The following is a 27067-nucleotide window of genomic DNA, read 5'->3' on the forward strand; positions in this document are numbered from 1 at the left end:
TTATATAAAGGCTGCTCCTGTACATTGTAAAACTAGAAAGAAATACAATTATTTTTCTTCATTATTTCTTCTCAATATAGTATCAGAGCCAAGTTGTGCACAATGATGGATAAGCACAAATTTATGAGACTACGATTTTTTGAATTTAAACGAGATAGGATTTGGGCACTCTATGTCATAAGCCAATTACTAATACGAATAAAATCATGGTGACAACAACTAATGTATCAATAACTGCATTGATCAGTAGAACACGCTTAGAATGTCCAATGGCTAGTAGGCCATTTCACTAGAAGGATTGAGTGGAAGCATGGAGCAGTAAAAAATTCATCAAAATAATCGTCCTGATCGCAACCATCCAACTTCTTCTTTTTTTCAAACTATTGCGGATCCGTTCTATCCATTCTATCATAATGGCAAGGGAAAGTCAAAAAGCTATAGTCCCAAAATTCGAACGTCTTTTTTCAAGCTACTTCGGATCCGTTCTTTCCATCCTATCAATTATCATAATGTCACGAGAAAGTCAAAAAGCTAATGACCCCAAAAATCGGACCAGACATCAGATTATTTCACGCGGTGGCAGAATGTGTTAGATTATTTAATATTATAATTTTAATAATAAAATTATATGCTGCATGGGAAGATATATTATATGTAATAAAAATTTTAAAAACTTTCCTATTTTAGAAGGTGACTCCTGGACAATAATTAAACGGATTTCTAGATCAAAAATTTTATATATCAATATTTATTCTTCAATAATTTTAAAAATAAAAATAATTTTTTATTCTTATGAGGTTAAATATACCTACAGAGAAGAGGATATATTTTGCCGTCGATTTGTGGAAGATATTTTTCATGAGTTGTTAGATTTTTTTATTTTTTGATAGCCATGGATAGATTTATTTAATTAATCTGCTTTTAAAAGAAAGTCAAGTTGTCTCCACTCACCCGGCTGGCGTCCGCTCCTCTCTTTCCAGTTTTGGACCCCCGCCGCCCCGTTCACACGCCGCAGACAGGGAGAGGAGGCCCACTAGATAACGACAGAGATATATATCATCGTGATCCAAATCCAAAGCTCCACCTGTCGACATCAACGGTCGGATCCCATTCCCCTCCTCCTTGTCTTTTTTTCGTTTTTTTAAAGATCTTCCTCTTCCACGACGGCAAGCCGACCATTAATGCCCGCGAGTACACGGGCGACATTTTATACATATATTAAAGAAAAACTGATTCTCCCCCACTATCTCATCCCTTTCTCTTTTTGGTGAAGTCTCCTCCCTTTCTTGGCCGCCGCGAAGTCCTCGTGCTTTACCCCGCTCGCCTTGGATCGATCGACGAGCCGCTGTGGAGTCCGGGGTTTAGGATTCTGGGAGGAGGAGGAGGAGGAGGAGGGGTGGGAGAGAAATAGGGAAGGAGGGTTCAGTATGCCCCCGATGGATGAGGGTTTGTTGGATGATATCATAGCGCGGCTTCTTGCGGCGAAGACCGGGAGAGGGGCGACGAAGACGGTGCAGCTGACCGAGGCGGAGATCCGGCAGCTCTGCGTCGCATCCAAGGAAATCTTCCTCAGCCAGCCTAATCTTTTGGAGCTCGAGGCGCCGATCAAGATTTGCGGTAATAAATTTGAAATCTTGATTAGAATATGGGTTTCGATTCTGAAAAAGATGATCTTTTAGCACCTTTCTACTTCTCTGGGGTAACTGGGTGGTGAAACCCTCCGTTACATCAAAAAAAGAAAAAAAAAATCTTTGGTGTTGCTTTTTGCTTCATCGCAGTGCCTGCCTGTAGCACGGGTATCCCGTTAGTCTGCCGTTCATAGTGGATCGAAATTTTGGTGGGAACACTTTGATGTGAAAAGATGGATTTTTGACCCTTCTAGTTGTTTGGCGTAGCTATCGGCTCCAAAATTTACTTAGCTTTTGTCTTGGTTGTGCTTGTGATAGGCCGGTATTTTCTTTAGGGTTTATACACTACCCTTGTACGATCAAGTAATTGAGGGAAAGGAAAGAGTTACTCCAAAGTTTTTTTTTTTTTTCTTTCAAAAAAACTGTTTTCTTTCTGTTTCTCTTCCCTTCGTCCGACAAATCCAAATATCCAATAGTTAAAGTAGTTCCTTGCTTTTACTCGGGTCCCTGATCTGGGGCATAATAGGCTTAAGGTTTCTTGAGTAGTGTTCCCACTGCCATTGTATGGGGGTCTTTGGAAGAGAAATTTTAGCCTTTTCTAGATCTCTTGTTTAAATATTGATTTTTAGGTGGAGGAGAATCAAATTTCCTTTTCTTTCTTAGGAGAGTTTTTCTTTGCTGGCTGAATGACTTCAAACAGACAAACGTGCTCTTGATTTGCCTACCTCATTGGAATCTTTTTCAGGATATCTTAATTCATCTTTAGACAACTTTGTTTCATGATATTGGCAGACAACTCTTTCCAGTGCAGTTCATGAAGGGGTTGAGGGTTAGCATGGCCATTTTCTCCGAGTCTGGGCGCTATGCCTATTTCAAGTCTCTTTCCGATACTTATTGTGTGTGCGCGCGTGCGTGCACACATCAGGGAGTTTTGACCTTCATTTTCTTCATTTATTGATTCCATGTCTAGGATTGGAATTTTCCTGTCATGTAACATGTGCGGACATCATATCAACCTGGTTGCTCTGAAATGATAGCAAGAGCGGACGTCCCATATGTTCAGTGAAACACCTAGGGACTAATTTTCTCAATGTCATGGAGACCATGCCTGTGACATAATATCCTTAATTCTAACTTTAACTTAGTTATAGATTGAGTTTAAGGCCAAGATACATTATCCTAGGGTTTAGGTCTTCATCAATTCTGGGGTTTTACATGATTCATCTTTTTGTAATTCTAGACTTGTTAAGCAAACAATCTTCTCCGAAGTCATATCTTCTTCTTCATCTCCTTCTTCTCCTAAATGAGATATTTTCCCTCCTTCTCTTACATAAATCTGTTTGATCAATTCTCTCATTATGTTTTTAATATGGAACAAAGTTTTAAATGGAGGCATCCAGTGAGCTCCTAAATTCCTTCTTTTTTGTGTTTTTTTTCCAAGCTTAAGTTCTATTTCTTCTCTCAGTTATCATTCAAATAACTTGCATTGTATAAGCTATGTGATGTACTACACACATTTATGTACTAACAAATTTAGGCACTACTTTTTTATGAAAGAAAAATTACACTTCATTTGAACCTTGAGTGATGATTTGAGCAAATCAAGTCCTTTCAAGTTGCTGGAATGTCTGGAAAACATGCAACAAGATCAACACTATAACTACTGTTCTCATGCTAGGAGATTCTGAAGAGAACAATTAGGAAAGAAAGTTCGGGTAAAGTTTGTTCACTAATTGCTAGTGACTTGACCATTATGTGTCCTCCTGTGTCTGTATGCAATGCCTCTCAATACCTGCCTCTCAACACCTATGGTCTTTGGTGACTGAAGCCATGAAATAGGTTTACAGGGACACTTTTGTTTTGTTTTGTTTTGTTTTTTTCCCATGAACTTCATTCTGTTTTGTAATGCTTACTGAATCTTGGAGGTGCCTGTCATCAGAAGTGGAAACCTCGTCAGCAACTACATGAACTTGTTCTTCCCTTGATTTCTGAAAGATGCTTCTTGAGCAATTCAGTGCAATGTGGAGCTACTGCAATGGTGTGAAGCTCTTAAATAAGCATCTTTACAGTTCGATGGTGATGATTTAACATATGCAGATGCTACTGTATGGGCATCAAAATGTCTTGGATCTCATAACTATATAGAAATTTATGAAATGTAACTTATATGTAGTCAACAGGTTTAAAGCAAAAGCACCTTTGTCACCGGGGCTACAAATGATCTTCAGGTGCTGAGAGGTTAATGTGTGTAGTTTTTTGTACAGTTTTCCTTCAGTGTTTACCAGCTTAAGATCTTGAGCTTCTTTTAGTTTGTAATCATATGCATGAAAAGAAGGAATAAGCAGGCCCATCTTTTCCGTGCATATTAGAATAATTGTTTGCCACACAATTCTCTGAGGATGATGCATGGGTTGTTGATGCTGTAGTATTATCTAAGCTTTCCCTTGTGTTTTATTGTAATATATGAGGTTCAAATTAGGGTTCAGGGATAATATCTTTCTGTGATCGTAAATCATAATCACTCAGCTCTACTTTTAAAAATGATATTGTTAGGCAACTGATAGTGTCTGGTTATTTGTTCTGAATAATGTTTTTGCAGTTGGATTTTACTGAGTTATCCTTGCTTCAGTAGGTTATCGAAATAGTAGTATATACCAGAAACAAGTGAGAATTGGGTCCTATTAACACACAATCATTTTTGTGCTTGCTACTTGAGGCATTAAGATATAAAATACTGTAAGCACCTTAGCAGGGGGGACGCTAGCGACGTCAAGTTTTGCTATACCAGCATCGGGGATCGTATCCATACATTACTGGTATGGTATAGTATGTCCTATATGATATGGTATATCCCCAATACCAATGTAGAGTTGACACAAACATTTTTGTGCTTGCTACTTGAGGCATTAAGATCTAAAATACTGCAAGCACCTTAGCAGGGGGCACACTAGCAGCGTCAAGTTTTGCTATCCTAGTATTGGGGATTGTATCCATACATTACTAGTATGGTATAGTATGTCCCATATAATATAGTATATCGCTTGTACCAATGTAGAGTTGAGAGACTCTTTTTTCACACTCAAATATGTTGCCACCTGAAATTGGGTAGTACGGGTCAATACATCATGAAACTAGGCAGAACTGAAAGGTGTATAGGCCAGTTCGGCCCTTGCACCATATCAAACCCAGTACCATACGAGTATCTTACCAGTATGGTATGAGAGGCCTGTTACATGGCGGTACTGGTTGATATGGCAAATCATGAGTGACACTTGCATGTGCATGCATCTGGGTGCACATGTTTTTCTGTGTATATGTATAAGCTTTTATGTACTGCTTGTCTTCTAATTAAAATAGCCACTCCTAACTTCTTAATTGGCAGGAGATATCCATGGTCAGTATTCTGATCTTCTCCGGCTGTTTGAGTATGGCGGGTTTCCACCAGCGGCAAACTATCTATTTCTTGGGGATTATGTTGATCGTGGCAAACAGAGCATAGAGACCATATGTCTCCTCCTTGCATATAAGATAAAGTACAGAGAAAACTTCTTTCTTCTGAGGGGCAACCATGAGTGTGCTTCCATTAATCGTATCTATGGGTTTTATGATGAGTGCAAGAGGAGGTTTAATGTTCGGCTATGGAAAGTTTTTACCGATTGTTTCAACTGCCTTCCAGTGGCTGCCCTTATTGATGAGAAGATACTCTGCATGCATGGGGGATTGTCGCCTGACTTGAAAAACTTGGATCAGATCCGAAATATTGCTCGACCAGTGGATGTACCAGACCAAGGCCTCCTTTGTGATCTGTTATGGGCTGACCCCGACAAAGATATTGAAGGCTGGGGTGAAAATGATAGAGGTGTCTCCTATACTTTTGGGCCTGACAGAGTCTCTGAGTTACTTCAGAAGCAAGACTTGGACCTCATCTGTCGAGCTCACCAGGTAAACATAATTAATTCAACTCCGATCAGCTGATATAGTTCTTTTGTTGATCCAGTAAACATTTAGACCAATTGTTATATATTCATTAGAATAATCTTAATTTCAGTAAACTATTTGTTTCTTTATCCTTTGCCTTAGGGTGGAGCATGTATTTATTGGCTAGTGGAATCATATTCTGTTTATATCCTTCACCATGTCAAAAAACTTAAATTGGCAGCTGGTCTAACTTATTATCTCTCATGAGAATGATTTCATCCCAAGTTGGCCTTTTCATGCTGAAGCTAATATGTATATATATATTAGAGCATCTGGCTTGATAATTTAGGTTTGAACAGGTTGTGGAAGATGGTTATGAGTTTTTCGCAAAACGCCAGCTGGTGACTATATTTTCTGCACCAAATTATTGCGGGGAGTTTGACAATGCTGGTGCCATGATGAGTGTAGATGATACTTTGACTTGTTCTTTCCAGATCTTGAAACCATTAGATAAGAAAGGAAGATTTGGATTTGGAAACAACATATTGAAACCAGGGACTCCTCCAAGAAAGGTAAGTAAATCCTTGCACTACAAGCTGCCTTATGGAATAAATTATAATGTATAGTGCATCTGAACATGGTTTTGTAGTTCTGGTGACCCAAAAATTGTTTTTAAGTTTGTACTGTCTTCTGCTGTTTCAGAACTCTCATGAGATGGGTATGGTTCAATTGCTATGAACTAGTCCAACTATGTTATTTGTTGCGTTATGCAAGATGAAACTTGTTATTTTCAGATATCGATGATATTTGTTCTATTCTTAACAATATCCTGAGAACTACAGTGAGGAAGGGAGGTTTCCACTCACAGATCATGCCAAATTCATTCATAAAATCATTGTATAAGGGCTTCTTTCTTCTTATATTATCACAAATTTCCTTTTTATCTAAAATTAGTTTCTCAGCCATCAGCTATACTACGGAATATTTAAACTGGGCTGAAGTTTGTCTGTGGAGTGCCATACATGCTATTGTTGCTGATGTTGTTAAACAATAGATACTAGAATTCCTTATTATGTAGATTTTTGGTGGCATGCATCCATATAGAAAAATTTGGTTTTCAGTATCAGATGACAGGTCCTTTTACCTAAGACAGTAACTTGATGTGTAACATGCCAAAAGATTGCCAATGGTGTTTGAATCTCTTGATCTAGTGGTTTGACTAGTTTACAGTATTTCTTTTGAACAAAGATATGATGTTGATGTATGAGAATATTAGTGCCAGGAAACTAATTTTCTCTTCATGAAATTCTTAATCTAATGAAATTATTTTCATACATGAGAATCCAGTTGTTCCTTCTACATTTATATGCAAATGCTTCCAGCAGTGACTTTCATGAGGTATTGTTCAACATTGCCATCTTCAAACTTGATGTTCTAATTTTCAGTTAAAATTTGAATAAATAACTTATGTGCTTTTATAATAGGCAATGTCCAGAGTGAATCTACTCTTGCAATATTGTGCAAGGATTAACTGCCACTGGCACAGGGAATGCTGGTCAGTGGTTGGCTCAACAAGTGCCACGGTGAAAATAGCAAGTGAGATTGAGCTGTTATGTACCTGTACTGAACTGGCATAGGTCAATACGGGATGGCACAGGTCAATACCCTACAATATGTAGTGTGATGCAGAGTTGTGCCCATTGTGGAACCAGCATGGAATGACACAGCATGGATGAGACAGACTGGCACTTAAAAGTTAAAACCTTGTAACATTATGCCACAATTTTATATATCAAACATGGTTCTTCTAAGGCTTCAACAATGATAGATGCTAGGTCCAATTGATCAACTTTTACTCTATTTCTTAAAAGTTGTTGCGGACATGTTGCAAAATACTGTTGATACTGAAGAATTTTATTCTTGTCACAGTAGCTTCTATTGGTTCCCTTCTGTCTCCAATATTGAGTTTGCGGATGACATTCTCATGAAAGATTTTGGACAGTGTTTTACAATTGTTAATTCTTGGTGGCTAAATGATCAGCTCTTTTTCTTATACTTATAGAGGAGAAATATGGCAAAATTTTTGTTGATAACTAAAATTCTAGGCACATGATTTTGGCTTCTGATGCGACTAGTAGTGTTCTACCTCCTATATTTCATCTGCCAATGATGATCTTGTTTCTAAGAAATCGGTTAAGAGCCATCTTTTTGATGTGCATTGCCGTTAAGAATTCTAGGCATATTCTGGGCATATATTGCATCTTACCTACTGTTACTTTGGATGAAATTTTAGAGCAACAGTTGCTCATATGTTGGTGATTTGTATGAATTAGGAAGGAGAATTAAAAAACACTGTAGTTATTTTTGCTTTATTAGAATGAGAATTAGTAAGCACTGTTATTCTTGATTGATGACAACATCTTTTTTATCTTTGGCCATCGTTATTGGATTGTCCTCTCAATTCTGTCTGGGATCTGAAAGCTGAGAGATTGTTCAGGGAATCGGGCTCTATGATGGAAGATCTCCATGGACAAGACTCACTTCTATCAACTAGCATTTTGTACTTATCTCTTTTCCAAATACTTCTAGTGATGATGAGGGAAGTGGAGAAATGGAACAATTTTCTTTTTGGAGGGGAAAAAGCTTTCCCCTTTTATGGTCATTTTTGAGACTTGATAATTGAGGATTTAAAGAGAAAATTGGCTTCACTAGGAGATGCCTCTCAATGGAAGAAGATATCTTCTGTTAGTTAACAGGTTTATTATCTTTTGAGCTCCCAATTGATGATAATGTCTTTGGCGGTGACTGAAAGGAACAAAATTTAGACTTTTCTCTAGGAGGGAGCAAGCTATGATAGAAAGCTCCATTTAGTCATATCTGGTTCCAGTGGATTTGAAGGCCTTGATTTAAAATAGGTTTGAATTCGGAGGAAGGTCCGTGAACCTGATTGTTTCACGGGGTTGGAAATTTTAAAACACGAGGAAGATTAAAATCTAACATTTTTAGTTCAGACATATAAAAATTCATTTTATATCATCTTAGTGAAATTCATATAGTGAATGTGAGTTATGGCTGCATAGGGTTTTGTAGGAGCTCTGGGTGTAACGGATGCTGATGATATGACCTTGGGATTAATCAAGGAAAAAAACAAGATTTGTCAGGAAATCATATCTGAGGAAGAAGGAGAAGTTGCAGGAGAATCAGAGAGGAGGAGGAGAAAGAAGAATAAGAAAAAGGACGGCTAAACATTGTTGAAGAGGATAATATAACTGTTTGAATTTTTTATTTCCTCTTGAAACATGTGGAATGGCACATTTGTGAGAATCCCAACTTTTAGCCATTTTGGAGTGAAGATGTCAAATGGAGTCTTAAGAACCTACCTTGAGAACATATTTGACTTTTCCTTTTGAAATTATTCATCATGGCTAGTGCACGGATCAGGGAACTTGCTTGGCAAAAGGAAATTAGATGTCTTGAAAACTGAGTCGTATCTTTAATTACTCCAATATCCCATGTGCTTAGAAAGGCTAATTCTTTGTTGAAATACCTCTTCCTAGGACAATGTTGTTAGACAAACCTCCTGCATGCAGTATGTCGCTTTGATCCATTGTATATATATCTTTTTGGGTTTATGTGACAGATTTTCATTCTTTTGTCCTCTCTGTAAATTATTACTATTACCAATACTCACCTATTTTTTTAATATTGTTTATCAATACAAAATTGTTTCGTTAAAATAGAATTGCCAAATAAAATGTGCACATGGTGCTGTATTTTTTCTTCAAACTATTAAGGTAGTTTTGTTGTTTGCACTCCATATGGATATCTTTTGGGATTTATGCTTCATTATTGCTCAGTGCTTTATCATACAATTTGATCAGCCTCACCTCTTTTTTTTGGTTATCTGGTTTTAATGAATTTATCCATTCAATGAATTGGTTAATGATGATTTCCAGATCTTTGTGAAAACTGATTGTAGATATTTCTCTTTTTTTTTTTTTTTGCCCTTCCAATAAATTTCTACCAAATATTCACTTTGTGTAAAGGTACCAAATCAGAAGTTTTTATTTGTTTTTCTTGATAATCTCATACGCATTAGTTCTAATTATTAAAGTTTCTTTGTTTTTTAGATGCCCCCACTTCTTCAATTTTTTGGAATGATGCTTCCCTGCCATTGTGCCCAAATCTGCTCCAGCTTTCGCTTTTGGCTTCTAGGGTTTTGACGGTATCTAGCTATTTAGTTAAGAAATATCATTGTTGACCTTTACAGTGTCTTAGCAAGGTTAATTTCACCAATTAGCATTTTAAAAATATGAAAAAAAAAATCAGTACACCAATTGGCATTTTTTGCTTTCTGTCCATTTATTAAGGATAATCCTATTCATATATGAATAATTATACGCCTGTAATGTATTCCATGCCATAAGTAGGATTAATCATTTCAGTCTAGCATCATTGCTTTTTGTTCCATCTCCATTTTCATTTTCATATCCTGCTCAAGTGGATAAGCTCCAGTTGAACTTGATTAAATATTATATCAAATCAACTGTAGTCGAGCTCAAGCTAATGCTTTAGTATGTGCTTTTGTCAGGGTGGAAAAGGTTAGGAGATGAGGCATGCTAGCTCTTGTAGATGTATGTTTTTGGAAGATGCAGGAGACCATATTCAGCTCTTTGGAATTCCTACACACAGTGGAGAATTTAGTGCTTTGCCCCCCTATAAGAGACAAAAATGCACCTTGTTTCAATTAAAGAGGCAGAGGCCTTTTTTGGCAACTAGCCAAACTTCTGGCTTGAAAGTGTGAAAATTAAAGGTTGTTTAATGTTATCATCAAATTGTATGGTGTATATAATTTCATTGTTTGCACCAGATGTGCTCTAGATTACACCAATTGGGCACTTTGGTTTCTGATATTGTGGGATGCGCTCATAGCATCACACCTTTTTCCATGGTCTATGGGATATGGACCTGGACGGCGATGGCTCTGAATGACTGCAATTTTGACAAGCAATGATCTCAACAATTTAAATTACTTGTACAGCCAGAAAGGAATTAAAAGAATCCAGATGGCACCACAAAAAGAAACACTATATACGCAGCATACCCTTCATGAGCCAGCTCCTTTTGGTTACCTTTTGCAAGCACCCGGAAGCCCTGAGGCCACCCGTCTTTCCATCCATTCTGGAATAATTTTGTGCAGAGCATGTAATGGGGTTATTCAATTCACTTGTTTTGGAACTGATTTTCTGAGCAGGATCTAATGTTGTTTAATTCACTTGGATGCATGTTATTACAGCTGATGGCCTGCATATGCGACTGATGCCCAGCATGTGGCTTTTCTGGTATTCATGCAGGTCATTCCCAGCTTGCTTCATCAGAGAAGAGCCCTCCCAAGTCGTCAGTGAGGAATGGTGGACATCAGAAATCTGATTCTCACTATAAGACATGGGAAGTCAGAAATCTGATCCACTCTAGAGACACAAGGATTTCTTGCAATGTTTACCACCTTGCAGAATGTTAACCTCTATGTTTGGCTTGTGAGCCTCGTCCCTCTCAGAGGCAGATCTTCATGTTCGAACTCTGTTTCCTCCAAGCTCCTTGGCCACACATCCATGGGTGTCGTGGGAGTCCCCATTCAATGAGGTAGACCCAGAAATTATAGGCCTTTTGCATGCATACTGGAAAATGCTTTGAGGAGTCCGTCTAAGCATACAAGTTCCTCTTCGTTTAGTGATGCTCTGAGTCGGTCGGTGCACAAAATGCCTCAAGTTCGTATTGGAGCTCGCTCGGCAAATCAGCATTCAAATATGCTTGTGTCGTGCTTATTTTTACGAGCTGTATCCGTCTCCTCGCGCCCTTCGCATGGCTCTTAAAGCACATAAAACTGGCTAGATGGGTGTGTCCTGATTTTTTTTTTTTTGCTAAAAATAGTAGTATTATATATATAGTCAAAAAAATCAAAAAAACAGTTCATCATGGAGAGTACAGGGCAACTCCGTCTCACCTACTCAAAGATGGTCCCTCGAGTGGTTGACAATAAAGGGAGCCACCTCGTCAGCTGCTTCGCTGATTAACTAGTAATCTTGGTTATCGAGCTGCATAGAGATATTCACAAAATGTATTTAAATAAGTTTTAGTTTTTAGGACCCATAGTCAGTAAAAAAAAAATCCCATCCTGCTGTGTTGCACCAACCTATGAGCCACGTTATTTGTACCACGTGGCATAGTGCTCTTTTTTTTTTTGGGTTACCACGCTGAGGACCCTGTACTATTATTGTTGAAAATATATCAAATAATAAAAAATAAAGTTTTAAGTCTCGTAAAATGGAGATATTCCGGTTTCCCTATGAGGATGCTCCGATCCATATCATAGACATCCTTTCTTTTTCTTCTGCCTTTATTTCTTTTCATTCCCTTTTTATCCCTCTCTTTTTTTTCTTTGTTCCTTCTTTTCTTTTTCTTCTTTATTTCTTTTACTCTTTTTTTTTATTCACTTTTCCTTTTTCTTTATCTCTTTGACCTTCTTTTTTTCAGATAGCTTTTGGAGTCCCAGCCTCGTCCCGATGAAATAGGATTGCTGGGATGCCTCTGTCCTGTTGGAATTTAAAATCTTAAATAATAGTATACCAAAAATTAAGATACATTAAAATTAGTATTATTTTATTAAATAAAAAAGGAACGTGTTATTCTAGATTTTATTTGCCAAATTTTGAGATCAAGATATCCTTAGTTTCTAGAAAATAAGTGAAAAAATAAGATGAAAACTAGAAATATAAGCTGCACGACCAAATAAATATATATTTTCAAATATTTCAAATATATAAAATAATAAAAAATAAAAATATTTTGAATATTTTATTTGATTGAGTTTTTACATTATATATGATATTTATTATTATTACTATTATTGCTCTTTTCAAAGGACAAAAACCTCGTGAATGGAAATAACTATTGATTATAAGGGAAAAAAGCTCAGTTTGCCTCTCGAATCTGTAAGATTTCTTCGAGACAGGCCAAACTAGTTGGACTCCTTTTTTAAAAATAAAAAAAAAAAAATCTACCCACCTCGTATGCACATCCTCAATCCATTCCTTTCAAAATTTAAAAAGAAATAAAAGCATCGATACTTTTCTCCGATCTGAATGTTTTATGTCTCTTATCCTCCAACCTCTTAAACTTTTTATTAGTTTAAACACGTATCCCTTGCTAATATACAAACATGCATACATATATAACGTTTGTGGGAAGTGATTTTCCTAGGAGGTTCTAACATCTAGAATCAAATATGACAGTCAAGTTAACCATAACAGTACTCCTCACTCCTGTTAATAAGCTTTTATATGTTAAACATTCAACTAATAAGAGCAGAAATTTAAAATATGGATGGGGCCGGCCGCATGCCATGCATTGCTCTATAAGCATTCAGAGAAGAAAACAAAGTAATTTTTTCAACTGGGGAAACCTTAGATTTTAAAAGACCTCTCATTAATCCATGAACTGAAGCAGAGCCACTAAGAAGACTCCACTCACTAAAAGATATCAGAGAGGGTCGGAAGCTTCATCTCCCCCTTGGTCGAGAGTGGAAGGGTGAGGTTGCCGACGATGGGGAGATCAATGGTGAGCCCTACCTCGAGCTCGTAGTCGATGTCCCAGTCCAGCCCGATGTCCTTCAACAAGCTTATCAGGAAGTCATATGGCACCTTCAATGGAACCTCCAACTTTGTCACCTCTCCTGCCGCCTTGATCCACCCTGGGTCCGGTATTGTGCCCGACACCACCACCCTATAGCCATCCACCATCAAAACCATCGCTTGTGTTCTAAGAAAACTAGTTTTTTCTTTACATGTTTCTCACAGGTTGTGGTTTAGATCTCCACTTCGCATATCTAACAATCATTGTAGTTTCTAGGCTGGTGAAGGAGAAGAACTTCTCATATCAAGATCTTATTCTCTCTAAAATTTTAGTATTACTTCATTGTCATCTATATAACTACATGGGAGGAGAAACTATCTTTATTTCTTTTAAAACTTTATGGTCATTGCCTCATTCTTATCTATATGACTGCATGGAAGGACAAAAGTAATTAGAAATGCGCATGCATGACCAACCTGCCGGCGCTCTTGAGCGTGTAGGAGATCTCGCAGACGGGGAGGGCCTTGCTGTAGGGGTTGGTGACGGTGACCTCGCTGTGGAACGTGGCGGAGCTCCGGTTAAAGCTCTTGACCGAGACGTCGGTCAGCGCGGCTTCCGGCTTCGGGATGTTGGCAATCTTGTCTGCAACGAACTCCTTCGCCTTGTCGATGAGGCTCGCCATGATTTCAGTCTCTGCTATGAAGATGGGAGAAGCGGAGGAAAGGAGGGAGGAGAGATGGGGGAGGACATGGCCTTTTATTTGAGGGGGAGAACCTGGTCCGGGTCGGTCCGCGAGCCGCATCCTCCGGCGCCCAATTTGGGCGCCACGTGGTTGGGCTGGAAGCGGCGCCGATCCCGAGAAGGTCGGTGCTGAATCAGGGAGCCATAACTGGTTTTATTGATTAAATTTGTGTTTAGACTTTAAAATAGCACAACCCTAAGGATTAGTTCTTGGCAGGGTACTGCAGAACGGTACTAGACATACCATACCATAACAGTTCGATACTGATATCATACCAGTAGTATATCGATACTCGATACGACAAAAAACCGCATACCATACCGTACCGATAATATGTTAGTGCGACACCGGTACAGAGTTCGATATCAAAACGGCAAATTTTGATTTTTGGGCACGTCGTTGGGTTCTAATTTGGATATTCGTATTGACGAATTATAAATTCTATGGAGATTGTTACTTATGGAAAGGTCTTTGGGGCGATAAGAAAGGAAAGAAAGTTGTCAAAATTCTTTTGATGGAGAGATGGATAAGATCGGGTCCAATATAATTGAATTCCTTTCTTGTTAAAGGTGATACCGACTCCATGGGCACACATAGGAAGATAATGAAAATTTAAATATATTCTAAATTTTTAGATTTTTTTCTTTGTTTATTGTTGCTTTTTTAATTTTTTTTCCTTTTTTTACACAAAATTTATTGTGAATTTTTTCTTTTTGATTATTTCTTTTTAATGATTTTTTTCTTTTTGTACAAGACTTAGGATTTATTTCATATGCACCGTTTGTTTTTCGTTTTTAAACATGTTTTACATGAAATTTATTAATTATTATAAAGAGTCCTAGGAAGAAAAAAATGAAATGTTTTTTTCTTTTTGAATGAATTTTATTTTTCTTTTTTTAATAATAATTATTTTTGGATATTTTTCTTTTTATTACGAGTGAAATATTTTTTTCATGAATTTGTTTTGAATTTTATGGAATGATTTTCTTTTTGGATGTTGCTTTTTTAACGAACCTTTTTATTTCTGTTACGGTATTTTTTTTTTTTACATAACATTTATTTATTAATATTAGGAGTCCTATGAAGAACGAAAATTAATTTGGATTGTAAAATGTTTTTGTATTTTTGAACATATTTTTTGTTTTTTATATCAAATTTAAATTAAATTTTGTTTTTTTTCTTTTTTAACGTTCCTATTTGAAAATAAAATTTCTTTTTTTACACTACTTAGGATTTTTTCATGCGCATGGTATTTTTTTCCTTTTTGAGCATTTTTTGAGCGAATTTTTCCTTTTTTATGCAAAATTATTTTGGATTTATTTTTTTAATATGAGAAACGAAATGTGGAGGATACTTAAATTCAAATTTGAACTTATTTAAACAAATTATTATGAAGAGTCCTAGGAGGAACAAAATTTATTCGGGATTGCAATTTTTTTTCTTTTTGAACAAATTTTTTCGTTTTACATGAAATTTATTTTGGATTATGAAGAGTCATATGAAGAAAATATTAGTGATGAATAATTTTTTTACATGACCATGGAACAAAATATATTTTTTATAGAACTTCCTAAATTTATTAAGAAGTAATTTTTTTGGTGGACTAAAATATAAGATTTTTTTTTCTTTTTTCCCACAACTTCCAAAAAGATTCAATTTTTCTTCGGTTTTCTTTCTCTTTTTTATAAATTTTGGAGATGGCTAGAATTTTCTCTCTCTTTTCTATTTAATAGGTATAGAGATAATCATCTCTCTTTACCTATGATATCGAGGCTATAATGATACCACATTCATCGTGTTATCTTTGAACAAACCAAAGTCATTGAAAAAGTATTGCTAAATAACTAGTTTTCTCAAATTATAACAGGCTATATTTTCTGATATTAATTATTTGAATTATATTACAAAATAGTTTCGAGTTTATAATTAGTGCTCGACAGAAATGGACTTTTAGTATGGTGACAAAAGAAGAATGAATGCCTTGCAGTGAGGCTAGTGATTGAGATGGAGAAAGTATTGGTGATTTTGTGGAAAGAATCATAGAAATTAGAAAGACATCTGTTATCAAAAATATTTAATTAACTACTTTAAGTTTTTAGATGCTTAATGAAAAGTCACATACTTATCAAAAAAATTCAAGAAAAATATATCATCTTTTTCATTTTACAAATTTAGCATCATTTAAATTTTTTGTAGATTCCATGTAGTTTTTTAAAATTTGGACAATATTACATCTAGCTTGCTCTTTCATGTATTTTTTTCATTTTTTTTTTCCTATGTTGACATGTTGATTATTGAGAAAGGTACACAAATTTGTAAACTTTTTATGCTGAGTTTTGGCTGTGTTTACGAAGGAGAGAGTTCAAAAATATACTTAATGTGATAGCTAGTTTATAAAATTGATCAATAACAAATATATCAAATAGAAAACTAATGATATAACTTGATTATAATGCTAAAATATTGATAAACTTGCACAACATCTATGTAATTTTTTTATTATTCTTTTTATTTTTAAATTACATTCATGATTTTGTATCAATTTCATTCAAAACTTACATTAGTCCAATTGGTGTTATGGATTGGTGAGCTATTGTAACGGCCATTAGTCATTCTAAATTGCATCATTTCGCTGTGTCATGTCTGCATGTTACAAGTTTTTACTATTTTTTTTATAGAAATTTTGAATATGGTTTGCATATATTTTAAGGTGGAGAGTTTAAAAATATATTATAAAATTTATCAATTATATATATATATATATATATATATATATATATATATATATATATATATATATATTAATACTGTAACTTGGTAAAGCACACAAAACAAGCATAAAGCTAACATGCTAACAATTTTCTAAAACTTTATAATATATACATATATACATATAATTTATATTTATTAGTTTAAATAAATAAAAATGAAAGGTTTTTAAATAATAAATGAATTTCAATCTACGCGAAGATCATATGCATCTATGTTTCCTTGAAGATGGATATATTGTTCCCCTGAATTACTCAAACTCGGTCTCCCGTGTTTTGAGTCTGACACTGGAATGGAGTGATCAGAGACTGCCATTTTTAGGTCCTGAAAAAGGCCAAAATTACTTTATTGCATACCTACCATTCTGAGTCCCACGTCCCAGTTCCTTCTGACCCCTTTGCCGTCCGTGTAACGTGTGACCCTATAAAAGCATATAATTGGAACTCGTAATCTCAAATGGTGACCACGTAACTCTTCCTGCTCATCATCACAGCCGTGTGATTGCGCGTCCCGCCTAAATGTCAGGTCTTTCTATCAGCGTTTTAGTCTCTCGTGCGACGGGTGGACCAGCTGATCCAACCGAGATCTAGGCCCCATTTGGAAAGCTTTTGGAGGACCAAAAAGCACTTTCTGACTCTCAAAAAATACTTTTAGATAAAAAATGGTGTATGATAAAATTTTCGGAAAGCTGTTTCAGCTTTTGCGGGAAGTTAAAAACAGTTTTTTGGGAAGAAGCTTCAATTTGGAGCTTTCCGAAAATGTTGTTTTCAGCTTTGTTGAGAAGCTATTTTTTGGACCAAAATACCCCATTTAAATCTCATCTTTTTTCCCAAAACCCTCATCCCACTTCTTCCTCTCTCACCCATCCTCTCCCTCTCTATCTTCTTCTTCCTCTCAACGCCGCCGCCTCTGTTCCTTCGTCCTCTTTTTTTTTTTCTTTCTTTTTGTTTTGGGAACTCGTGGCTGCCCACGGTGGTAGCCACCATGCCAGTCACCACCCATGACTGGCGACCCTTCTATATTTCAATAAAATAAAATAATAAATAAATAAATAAATAACTAAATAAAATAAATAAAAAGAAAATAATGAGTGAGTGGTAAATAATCTGATCTAAATAAATAAATAAATAAAAATATTAGTAATTATTTAACCAATTTTATCACTTAGCTAGAAAATTTGTTAGAGAGATAAATGGTCATTAGAAGGATGAAAAATTAATTTACACTAATAATTATAATATTTTTATATATTTATTATTATATTATACTATATAATATTATATTACATTATATCATAATACATTGATATGTTATGTTAAATAATTTAATATTATATTAAATTATTATTCTATAATACATAATGTTATAGTGCTATATTATAATAATATTACATTACATTACATTAATATTATATTATATCATATATTTATGTATTAATACATATTATATTTTATTATGCTCAGTTGTATAATACTGGTAATATCCTTTATGGTTATTTTGTCACACAAAAGTAATTTCTCAGTTTGTTTACCAAATACATGTTAAAGTGCCACAGCACTTTAGAAATATAGTTACCAAACAGCAAATATTTTTTTATAAATGCTCTGCTTCAGACAGCTCTACTTCTAACAGCTCTACTTTTAAAAGCTCTACTACTAACCGCTCCCCAAACTGGGTCTACTCATCGGTTAGCTCGGCTCTTGGAGTTTGTCACTATGCTTGCTGGGCGGTGACGAGACCTTACCACTACTCGGAAGGGACCAAGAAGAGAGGGGCAAAATAGTAAATACAACGCAATGTCGGTGGCGGAAACCAGGGTAGTTCTATATACACCCCCCTATTGCTCAGGACACCCCCCAAAAACCAAAAAAAAATACCCAAACTAACCTTTAGTGTAATTACCATATTGCCCTTGAAATTTTCTCATACACCCCCCTTCCTCCTCCTCCGTTTCGTTTTGAAAAGAAAAAAAAAAAACACCCCTCAAACCCCCCTTAAACCCCTCCTCCCCCGTTCCCCCTTCTCCCTCTCGTCGCCGGCATTCTCCCGATCTCCGACCACCTCGCCGGCTTCTCCCGGAACCACCTCGCCGGCTTCTCCCGAAATTTTTTTTTTTCACGGTTCGTGCTCCGTTCGGCACTGGATCGCCGAACAAAAGGCTTCTGTTCGGCTGAACAGTGCCGAACAGAAGCCTTCTGTTCGGCAACCCTCAACCGAACAGATCTGTTCGGCTGCACAGTGCCGAACAGAAGGCTTCTGTCCGGCACTGTTCAGCCGAACAGAAGCCTTTTGTTCGGCGATCCAGTGCCGAACGGAGCACGAACCGTGAAAAAAAAAAATTTCGGGAGAAGCCGGCGAGGTGGTTCCGGGAGAAGCCGGCGAGGTGGTCGGAGATCGGGAGAATGCCGGCGACGAGAGGGAGAAGGGGGAACGGGGGGGTTTTGGGCGTTGGCGAGGTGTTTTGGAGGGGAAGAGCGGGGTGGGGGGGGGTTTGGGGGGTGTAGAGAGCAATTTAGGTGAGGGGGTGGGGAGGGTGGGGGGTAATTTAGGAATTTTTAATTTTTTAGGGGTGTCCTTAGCAAATGGGGGGGTGTAGAGAGTATTTAATTTTTTTTTAATTTTTGGGGGGTGTCCTGAGCAATAGGGGGGGTGTATATAGAACCATGGTATTCGAGACCTCCGGTGTCTGCTTTCGCAGATATATTCAGATTATGCCACGTGGATATAAGCCAATCCAGCGGCTGTGCTAGATCTTGATGCATCATTTACCGCGACACCAGAGTTCTCTCTAGCTATAAGCCCAACTGGCGTGCACCAAACGGTACCCACGCTCGCAGGCTCGGGCGACGAAGAGGCGTGCAGGAGTGGGGCCGCGTCGCCATATCTTCCCCGAAACAGAAAGTTCCCCCACCGACTCTCCCGTCCATTCCCGACGTTTTTCTCGAACTCTATATTATTATTATTATATATAAGAGAGAAGCCCACTAGACCGGCGAGAAGGGATAGAGGGAGGGGGAGTGGGGGTAAACAAGTCGACGTGGGGGCAGGGGGGGGGAGAGAGAGAGAGAGAGAGAGAGAGGATGGGTAGTGGGATTCGTCCGCCGCTACTTCCTCCCCAGCGACCGGTGGCCATGGAGGCAGTGACCACCAATCTTTCCGCAGCGGCCGCCGCTCCGCACCGAGGAGGCGTGTCCGCGGCCGCGGCCAACTCCTTCCTTCTCCAACTCGCCGTCGAGCGTCTCGTGTTGGTCCTGAAGAGCGGCATTGGCTCCAAAGACTTCTTCCAGTGCTGTTTCTTTGTCGCCAGGTGTCGGAACTCATCCTACTCTAACTCGTTCTTGAACTCCGATTCTTCTTGAATGCGTCGTTTCGTCCGTTTTCGGGATTTTATCCTGGTTGTGGAGGTTTTTCTCGGGATTCTTGTCGCTGTAGAATCTAGGGTTGATGCATGGTTGTTTCCAACGTTCTTGGATGGGAGGAATATGTTGGTCTTTGTTCTTGGATTTTTTCTTGTTAAAAAATTCATAGCTAGGTTACCTTTTTTTTCTTTGATACTATTATAATATAATTTCTTGGGGGGAAATGGAAATGCTTTGTATTGTTTGTTCCTTCGTTAATTTCCATGATATTTTTATATGAAAGATCGAGATGATTTGCTTCATGTGCATGAGGGCTGCAAACTTACAAATCGTTTGTTTATATCGTTGTCTGGTGAGTTTTTTTTTCTTCCCTCACGGTTGGGGAATGAGTCGTGCTCATTTTTTACAAATGCAGAGGTATTGACTATGCACTAACCAAGAACAATATTCCTGCGGTGGCTCATCGTTTACCTTCACTTGTAAAAGAGGTATTCTTTCCATTAGCGAAGAGTTTATTTCCATTCTTTTCTTAAAACTTGTTGGGATTTATTAGTATGCTGTCCCTTCTTATGAGAGTGCTATTTTTTTCTTTCACAAGATTGACAAGAGTTTGCCTAAGATGATTTATAACATTAAGTGTAGCCATTTCTTTTTCTTTTTGGCTTTTATCCTTTTCTTCTAGAAGTGGACAAAAATCTTTGATGCATCAATTTTACGTTCTTACATTCTTACATCTAACTTTTTAGTCGTATGCATGTCATCATTATTAACTATATTGTTTTTAGTATCTTTTTCCTTACGGGTACTCAAGTCAAGGACGCCTATAAAACTAGGAATGTACTGGAGGATCATGTATAAGATGGATATGGCGTCTCTATCTCTCTTGAACTCTGCTATATGGCAAGTTTGAGAGGCCAAAACTTGAAAGATATGGTATTATATCTTTTACTCATAAGTTTAAGAATAATATTTTCATGATTTCCCCTTTTTCTTTAATTTATATGCAATGAGAATGATGACCTACTAACCATCTCCAGTCCAAGAAATCTCTGTTTTTTTTTTTGGCTGCATTAAGGATACATAAGAACTCTTTAATTTTTTGCCAGCAATTTTAATTCAGGTAATGCTAAACAGAACAAAAGGATATTTCTAAGCAAATTCCCTCGTTATTGAGCTCTTATTTGATTGAATTGGATTTTCTTTTCCCTGATGAATGAATTTTAGTATGAAAGCAATTAGGTTCTGCCTGATCTTTCTTACTAAAAACAGAATGCATTTCAGTAAGCTCATCTGGCCAATTTCTCTCTCTCTCTCTCTCTCTCTCTCTCACACACACACACACACCCACACACACACACACACCCCGAACCCTTTTGCCTTACTAGTAGAGATGTTAGACATCCTTTGTAATTCTATTTTTTTTCCGAGATGAGTTGAAAACATGTTACTGAGTATGTTAGATTGTCAGAAAGGGAATTTCTTAAGGGGTAGACCCAAATCATTTTATCTTTGATGGAAGTAAATGATCTCAGTTTAAGCTTGTGATTCTTAATAAATGAATATATAAGAGTGAGTTACTTGAAATCATGGTCTGCCGTACCGGTCCGTACCGGCCGGTACGGGCCGGTACGTACCGGTCCGGCCTGGGACCGGTACCGGATCAGCATAAAATCCGGTACCGGTAATTTATTGTTGAAGAACCGGTACGGGACCGGTTCGGACCGGTACGGGACCGGTACGGGACCGGTTCGGACCGGTACGGACCGGTTTCGTACCGGTCCGGGCCGCCACCGGTACGCCGACCGGTACCGGTACGGCGGACCTTGCTTGAAATTCTTGAAATTTATCATATTTTGATATGTTTTTGGTTCTGTAGAAAACCTATCACAAATATATCATTCTATATACTTCATTTGTAGTGTTTGTGCTGATTCTTTTTGCTATATCATTCTATTTCTATCCAAGGTCTACCAGCATAGAAACAACAGTTCACTTCGATCAGCTATTATGGTGCTAATGATTTCTGTCAAGGTATGTCTTGCTACACAGGCAACTTTGGTTTTATGTCTTTGTAGAAACAGAGGCATGCAAATACCAATCATTGGCTATTCACAAATTCAATTTTTTTCTTTTCATGCTTTTATCTTTCCCCCATGTGACTTGTGCCTGTATCGCATCTTTCTTTTGTAATTGTTTTTTCAGTATTTGTGTTCTAAAGACATCCATATTTAAGAAAAAAACTATTTCCAGCACTACTACTGGGCAGGTGCAGATACATGATCTATTGCTACAGTGTGGTCAATTTGCATGGAGTTGCTCATGCAGAAAATTTGGAGTGAGTCATGCTGTCTGGTATGAAATTGTAGAATCTAAATGCTTTGTAACAACTTAGAAGTCTTATGTTAGTGAATGACTGAATAAAAAATGTCTGAGGAGGATGATTAAAGGTTATAAAAGATTTAATATCTGTGAGTTTAATAGAAAAGGTAGTGAAAGATGTATAATAGTTATAACAAGAGACTGAGAGATTTGAGGATATCTTAGATCTAATGCTTGAAGTTATGTGTGAATACAAACTATAAGGGCTATATTTATGCGAGCAGAACACATATATCTGGGTCAATTGATCTTGTTTCTTTCAATATTATTTGTGGCAAGGTCCGCGGTACCGGTCCGGTCCGGCGTACCGGTCGCCGGCCGGACCGGTACGGTACCGGTCCGGACCGGTACCCGGACCGGTACGGTACCGGCCGGGCTCCACGAGTCAGACTTTTTTTTTTTTTTTTAAATGTTGTCTCTGTTGGATCTTAAATTAAATGAAAATTGATGTTTTTTTATTACTTTTTTCATGATTTTTGATATTTTCATATTTAAATTTAGGGTTGAAATTTGAAACATATATGATGCATGATTGCATGTTACGTTTTCCTCCCGTTCGAAATGATAAAATCATACACATAAAATATCTTCGAATTAAGATACAATCATTTACATACATTTAAAGTACTCTAGGATATCTAAAATCGGGACGAGTGCCGATGGCTCTCGTAGATATCTGGATCATAAGTATAATCAGGAGGAGGCAAATCAACCCAATCAGAAGGAACACGCGCCAGGTTATAAGAACTGTCGGATCTCTCGCTCACGCTCTGGCTCTGAGAGGTGTCCTCTGATTGTGTAGGGGCCCATCCAAATATGGCGGAAGCAAAATCCAATGCACCATATCCGTATTCGTCAGGCTGAGGCTGTGGATAATAGAATCCGTATCCGTATGTCCTCGGATCTGCAGTCGTATCCTGTCTTCCTGAACGACCTCGAGGAGCCCGTCTTCTATATCCAATAATATCCTCACGATCTCTATCAGGTGGTCGACCGTGGTCCGTATCCTGTGTAGCACCCATAAATTGGGACTCACCGGTGAAATAAAGACCACCCTCCGGCTGTGTCTCATGAGTACCATACTGTCCTCCGCTCCCTCCATGGCTAGAAGATCCATCACCACCAGAACCTTCATCGCTACTAGTCCAAGTCTCTTCCTCGACACTCTCCATTGGGATTCTTTGTTTTCCTTTCCTGGCCCTCTCTGTCTGGCTCCCCTGTGCCTGCGGCTGATCAGCTCTGGGAGTGCGTGGAATATTGCGCTCAGCCCATTGCTCTGGATCGACCCCAGCTTCGGTGGCTATGAAGGTAGCTGGTCGTGGAGGCGATCCTGGCTCGTCAAGCTCGGGCTCCTGCTGCTGGCCTACAAGCCAGCCGAGTAGTGGATCATCGTCATCAGCGGTGAAGGACCCGTAAATCGGATCTGTATACTTGAGCTCCACTTCCTCCTGGATGCACTTTAGCCTCAACCGCAAATTGTAATGCACATAAACAAGGTCGTTGAGGCGCTTTTGCGTCAAACGGTTTCTTTGTTTGCTGTGGATAAGGGCGAAGGTGGACCAATTGCGCTCACATCCACTAGAGGAGACTGTTTGGGAGAGGATCCGGATAGCTATCCGCTTTAGATTTCTCGCGGATCCGCCAAAATGCACCCACCATTCAGCTGCAAAAATATTTATGAAGATTACATATATGATAGTTCCATAATAGTAACTAAGTAACACCAGGTGAATGTTTTGCTGATGTGTCACGTACCTGGATTCATATTGTGTTTGCTGACGACAGCCGCTCGTTGGCCAAAACTGTAGCTGCCCTCTCTAAATAATTTGCTCTGTGAAAAATAAGCATAAGAAAACCATGTTAATAATTGAAGATGCTGATATACTTACACATGCTAGTAATTACTAAATCATAATTACCTCTTCAAGACATAGGGCCGCTTTTTCTGGATCTGCCTCCATCTTGTAAATCACATTACGCAAAGCATCCAGAAGTGTTTCATCCATACCAATTCCATCTATGCTGTACTGAAACCGGGGGTTTAGGTAGTATGCTGCACATATACGAGACTATCTTAGCATAATTATATAATTATATCCATCACTATAATTGTCACTATAATTATATCTTAGTTTACCTGCTAGATGTAATTCCGTACCCATTTGCGCTCCCCACCGTTGCTCAATGATGTTGATGTATGACCGGCCATGTGCTGGATCTGCCTCCATAATCTGATCCTTTGCCTTGACCATCATGTGATACAAAAATCCCATCTGGGGGTAGATCTCGCTATCTACGGCCCGCAGCACTTCATATAATGGTTTGATAGCCTTGACTATTGTAGTAGCCCGCTGCCAGAATGGTTGTCTCGTCACCAAGTCTTCTATCTTGCTCCCTTCAGAGCCGGCATAAGAATATCTACTATCATACCACTCCGGACTGGCAAACATCTGACGTAAGGCTCCTCTCTTCTCGAGTATGCTATCAAGTGCGATGAAGTTGGTAGCAAACCGTGTGACTCCTGGTCTCAGAATCTCTCTCCCTGCATACTTTCTCATCAATGAAAGAACCCAGTTATGGTTATAAATATACCTCGTAATGCGTTGGGCTGTCTCCACCGTTTGTTGCACCCTACGGATCTTTCCAATGTCCATCAACATAAGATCGATACAATGTGCAGCACATGGGGTCCAGAAAATATGTGGCCGCCGCTCCATCAAGACTTGCCCGGCAGCCTTATATTGCGGCCCATTATCAGTGACGACCTGCACGACATTCTCCTCTCCTACCAGATCAATCACATCCTCCATAAGTTTCAGCATGTACGAGGTGTTGTGCACAGAAGCCGAAGCATCAATCGACTTGTGGAAGAAGGTCTTAGCATCACAGTATGTCAGGAAGTTGATGATGCTCCGCCTGGTCGGACCGGTCCAACCATCGCACATGATGGTTAGTCCATATATGGGCCACTTGCTCTTGTAGGAGTCAATCCAATTCTCCAGCTCCTCCTTATTGTTGTCAAGAAGCTCACCGTATATATCCTTCGGGCCTGGAGGAGCTACACCGGGACCGGCAGCTTGTATGGCGGCAATGGCAGACCTGTAGTATGTATTGTCTGCCACATTCGCTGGGATGTGGCTGAAGTGAAACCAGGATCCAATAGCTCGCCACATAGTTTTCTTCTTATCCTTCATCCACATTGTGTCTACCCTCTGCTGCCTTGAATCTCTACTGGGGAGAGCATGCGGATCTACATCATGAATTGTCGCTCCTTCTGCAACTCCTCTAGATGACTTCTTTCGGCTACCAAAACCACCCAGCATAGATGCAATCCGGCCACGTTCTTTGCCGACGCCCTCCCTTACTGAAGTTGTCCTCAAGAACTCTGGATCTTGTCTAGTGCTTCGAGAACCGCCGCCCGACTCGTATGCAGAGGGCCCAAATCGAGCTCTATGCCTGGCCACCTCCTCCTGCTGCCACTGATCATCCAGGCTTGCATGCATGGCCGCCTGAATATCTGCCTCCTCCTCATCTAGATCCTCGACCTCCTCTGGCTCCCTAGAGTGATAGGAAGGTGGCTCTGCCGCTTGGCGATCGACCTCCGCCCTCTTCTTGGAAGCCACCTCCTTCGCTTCTTTGGCCTCAGCAAGATTCTGCCTCATCAGCACACGAATCTCGTTAGGACAATTTCGGCACGTAGCAACCTCACCGGAATTTCCGGCTAAGTGTTGCTTCAACCTGGTTACCCCTCCTCCCTTGAAAACCTTGTCGCAAAACTTGCATTGAAACTGGTGTCGTTGCCCCTCACTTCCAAGTCTTCGCCCATAAGACCAGCCAATATCACGCTTTGCAGGGTTCGTTTTTCTTGATGGCTCCATTTCTATCATAAAAGGACAACTTATCAAAAAATTAAGCTAATAAAGTAAATTTTTGCATTATCTTATTATTTAAGTAATTTATAAACTATTTTTTTTAAATAAATTATTAACAAAATTAATGAAGTAATATAGGATAAAAAAACCGCACCTTAAATAGTCTCCGCTGGATTTTTTGGGCAGGACCTCCTCCTCGCTATCTCTCAAATCTTTCCGTCTCCGCACCTTAAATAGAACCCATTTCTATCATAAAAGGACAACTTATCAAAAAATTAAGCTAATAAAGTAAATTTTTGCATTATCTTATTATTTAAGTAATTTATAAACTATTTTTTTAAATAAATTATTAACAAAATTAATGAAATAATATAGGATAAAAAAACCGCACCTTAAATAGTCTCCGCTGGATTTTTTGGGCAGGACCTCCTCCTCGCTATCTCTCAAATCTTTCCGTCTCCGCACCTTAAATAGAACCCATTTCTATCATAAAAGGACAACTTATCAAAAAATTAAGCTAATAAAGTAAATTTTTGCATTATCTTATTATTTAAGTAATTTATAAACTATTTTTTTAAAATAAATTATTAACAAAATTAATGAAATAATATAGGATAAAAAAACCGCACCTTAAATAGTCTCCGCTGGATTTTTTGGGCAGGACCTCCTCCTCGCTATCTCTCAAATCTTTCCGTCTCCGCACCTTAACTAGAACCTCTCAAGTCTCAACCTCAAATTGTTTGGGAAAGAAGTGAGCCTCGTTCGGTT

At 38.3% G+C, this 27067-nt stretch overlaps 4 protein-coding genes across 10 annotated transcripts in view; 2 read left to right on the forward strand and 2 right to left on the reverse strand.

Annotated features, from left to right (window-relative positions):
• Nucleotides 1-1160: 1160 nt before the first annotated feature.
• On the forward strand, nucleotides 1161-10821 carry LOC103709000 (serine/threonine-protein phosphatase PP1-like). Of its 5 annotated transcripts, XM_026805347.2 has the most exons (6): nucleotides 1161-1617; nucleotides 5011-5570; nucleotides 5906-6118; nucleotides 6894-6944; nucleotides 7031-7301; nucleotides 10138-10821. In XM_026805347.2, exons 1-5 carry the CDS (start codon nucleotides 1428-1430, stop codon nucleotides 7181-7183), a joined length of 1167 nt encoding a protein of 388 aa, XP_026661148.2. In that variant the 5' UTR covers nucleotides 1161-1427; the 3' UTR covers nucleotides 7184-7301; nucleotides 10138-10821. The 5 variants fall into 5 exon arrangements, with proteins under 5 accessions (XP_026661148.2, XP_026661149.2, XP_026661150.2 ...); XM_026805348.2 differs by lacking the exon at nucleotides 6894-6944 and having other exon boundaries at nucleotides 1162-1617; XM_026805349.2 differs by lacking the exons at nucleotides 6894-6944; nucleotides 7031-7301 and adding an exon at nucleotides 9677-9786 and having other exon boundaries at nucleotides 1162-1617.
• Nucleotides 10822-11778: 957 nt separating this feature from the next.
• Nucleotides 11779-13891, reverse strand: LOC103709001 (late embryogenesis abundant protein Lea14-A-like). The gene is made up of 2 exons (XM_008794145.3): nucleotides 13655-13891; nucleotides 11779-13328 (listed from the first exon to the last, which is right to left on the reverse strand). Exons 1-2 carry the CDS (start codon nucleotides 13858-13860, stop codon nucleotides 13076-13078), a joined length of 459 nt encoding a protein of 152 aa, XP_008792367.2. The 5' UTR covers nucleotides 13861-13891; the 3' UTR covers nucleotides 11779-13075.
• Nucleotides 13892-19745: 5854 nt separating this feature from the next.
• LOC103709002 overlaps nucleotides 19746-27067 on the forward strand; it is a 30720-nt gene continuing 23398 nt past the window's right edge. For all 3 annotated transcript variants that reach the window (XM_008794147.4, XM_039131172.1, XM_039131173.1), the window contains exons 1-3: nucleotides 19746-19996; nucleotides 20464-20536; nucleotides 22014-22079. In XM_008794147.4, the coding sequence (XP_008792369.2) occupies nucleotides 19770-19996; nucleotides 20464-20536; nucleotides 22014-22079 (366 nt within the window). In that variant the 5' untranslated portion in view covers nucleotides 19746-19769. The remainder of the gene's footprint in view (nucleotides 19997-20463; nucleotides 20537-22013; nucleotides 22080-27067) is intronic.
• LOC113463639 lies at nucleotides 22907-24448 on the reverse strand. The gene is made up of 3 exons (XM_026809977.2): nucleotides 24347-24448; nucleotides 24183-24258; nucleotides 22907-24090 (listed from the first exon to the last, which is right to left on the reverse strand). The coding sequence occupies exons 1-3, from the start codon at nucleotides 24431-24433 to the stop codon at nucleotides 23066-23068; spliced, it is 1188 nt and encodes a 395-aa protein (XP_026665778.2). The 5' UTR covers nucleotides 24434-24448; the 3' UTR covers nucleotides 22907-23065.

Source organism: Phoenix dactylifera, chromosome 11, assembly GCF_009389715.1.
Source record: "Phoenix dactylifera cultivar Barhee BC4 chromosome 11, palm_55x_up_171113_PBpolish2nd_filt_p, whole genome shotgun sequence".
Classification (NCBI taxonomy): Eukaryota; Viridiplantae; Streptophyta; class Magnoliopsida; order Arecales; family Arecaceae; genus Phoenix; species Phoenix dactylifera.

What these genes read in the sequence shown, in the direction of transcription:
- LOC103709000 (XM_026805347.2), top strand. Translation starts at nt 1,428, where the DNA reads ATGCCCCCGATGGATGAGGGTTTGTTGGATGATATCATAGCGCGGCTT. An exon ending in GGCGCCGATCAAGATTTGCG is followed by an intron (nt 1,618 to 5,010) that starts GTAATAAATTTG and finishes CTTAATTGGCAG; the next exon opens with GAGATATCCATGGTCAGTAT. An exon ending in CCAGCAGTGACTTTCATGAG is followed by an intron (nt 6,945 to 7,030) that starts GTATTGTTCAAC and finishes CTTTTATAATAG; the next exon opens with GCAATGTCCAGAGTGAATCT.
- LOC103709001 (XM_008794145.3), bottom strand. Translation starts at nt 13,860, where the DNA reads ATGGCGAGCCTCATCGACAAGGCGAAGGAGTTCGTTGCAGACAAGATT. An exon ending in ACGCTCAAGAGCGCCGGCAG is followed by an intron (nt 13,329 to 13,654) that starts GTTGGTCATGCA and finishes GGATGGCTATAG; the next exon opens with GGTGGTGGTGTCGGGCACAA.
- LOC113463639 (XM_026809977.2), bottom strand. Translation starts at nt 24,433, where the DNA reads ATGGATGAAACACTTCTGGATGCTTTGCGTAATGTGATTTACAAGATG. An exon ending in CGGCCCTATGTCTTGAAGAG is followed by an intron (nt 24,259 to 24,346) that starts GTAATTATGATT and finishes TATTTTTCACAG; the next exon opens with AGCAAATTATTTAGAGAGGG. An exon ending in CAAACACAATATGAATCCAG is followed by an intron (nt 24,091 to 24,182) that starts GTACGTGACACA and finishes ATATTTTTGCAG; the next exon opens with CTGAATGGTGGGTGCATTTT.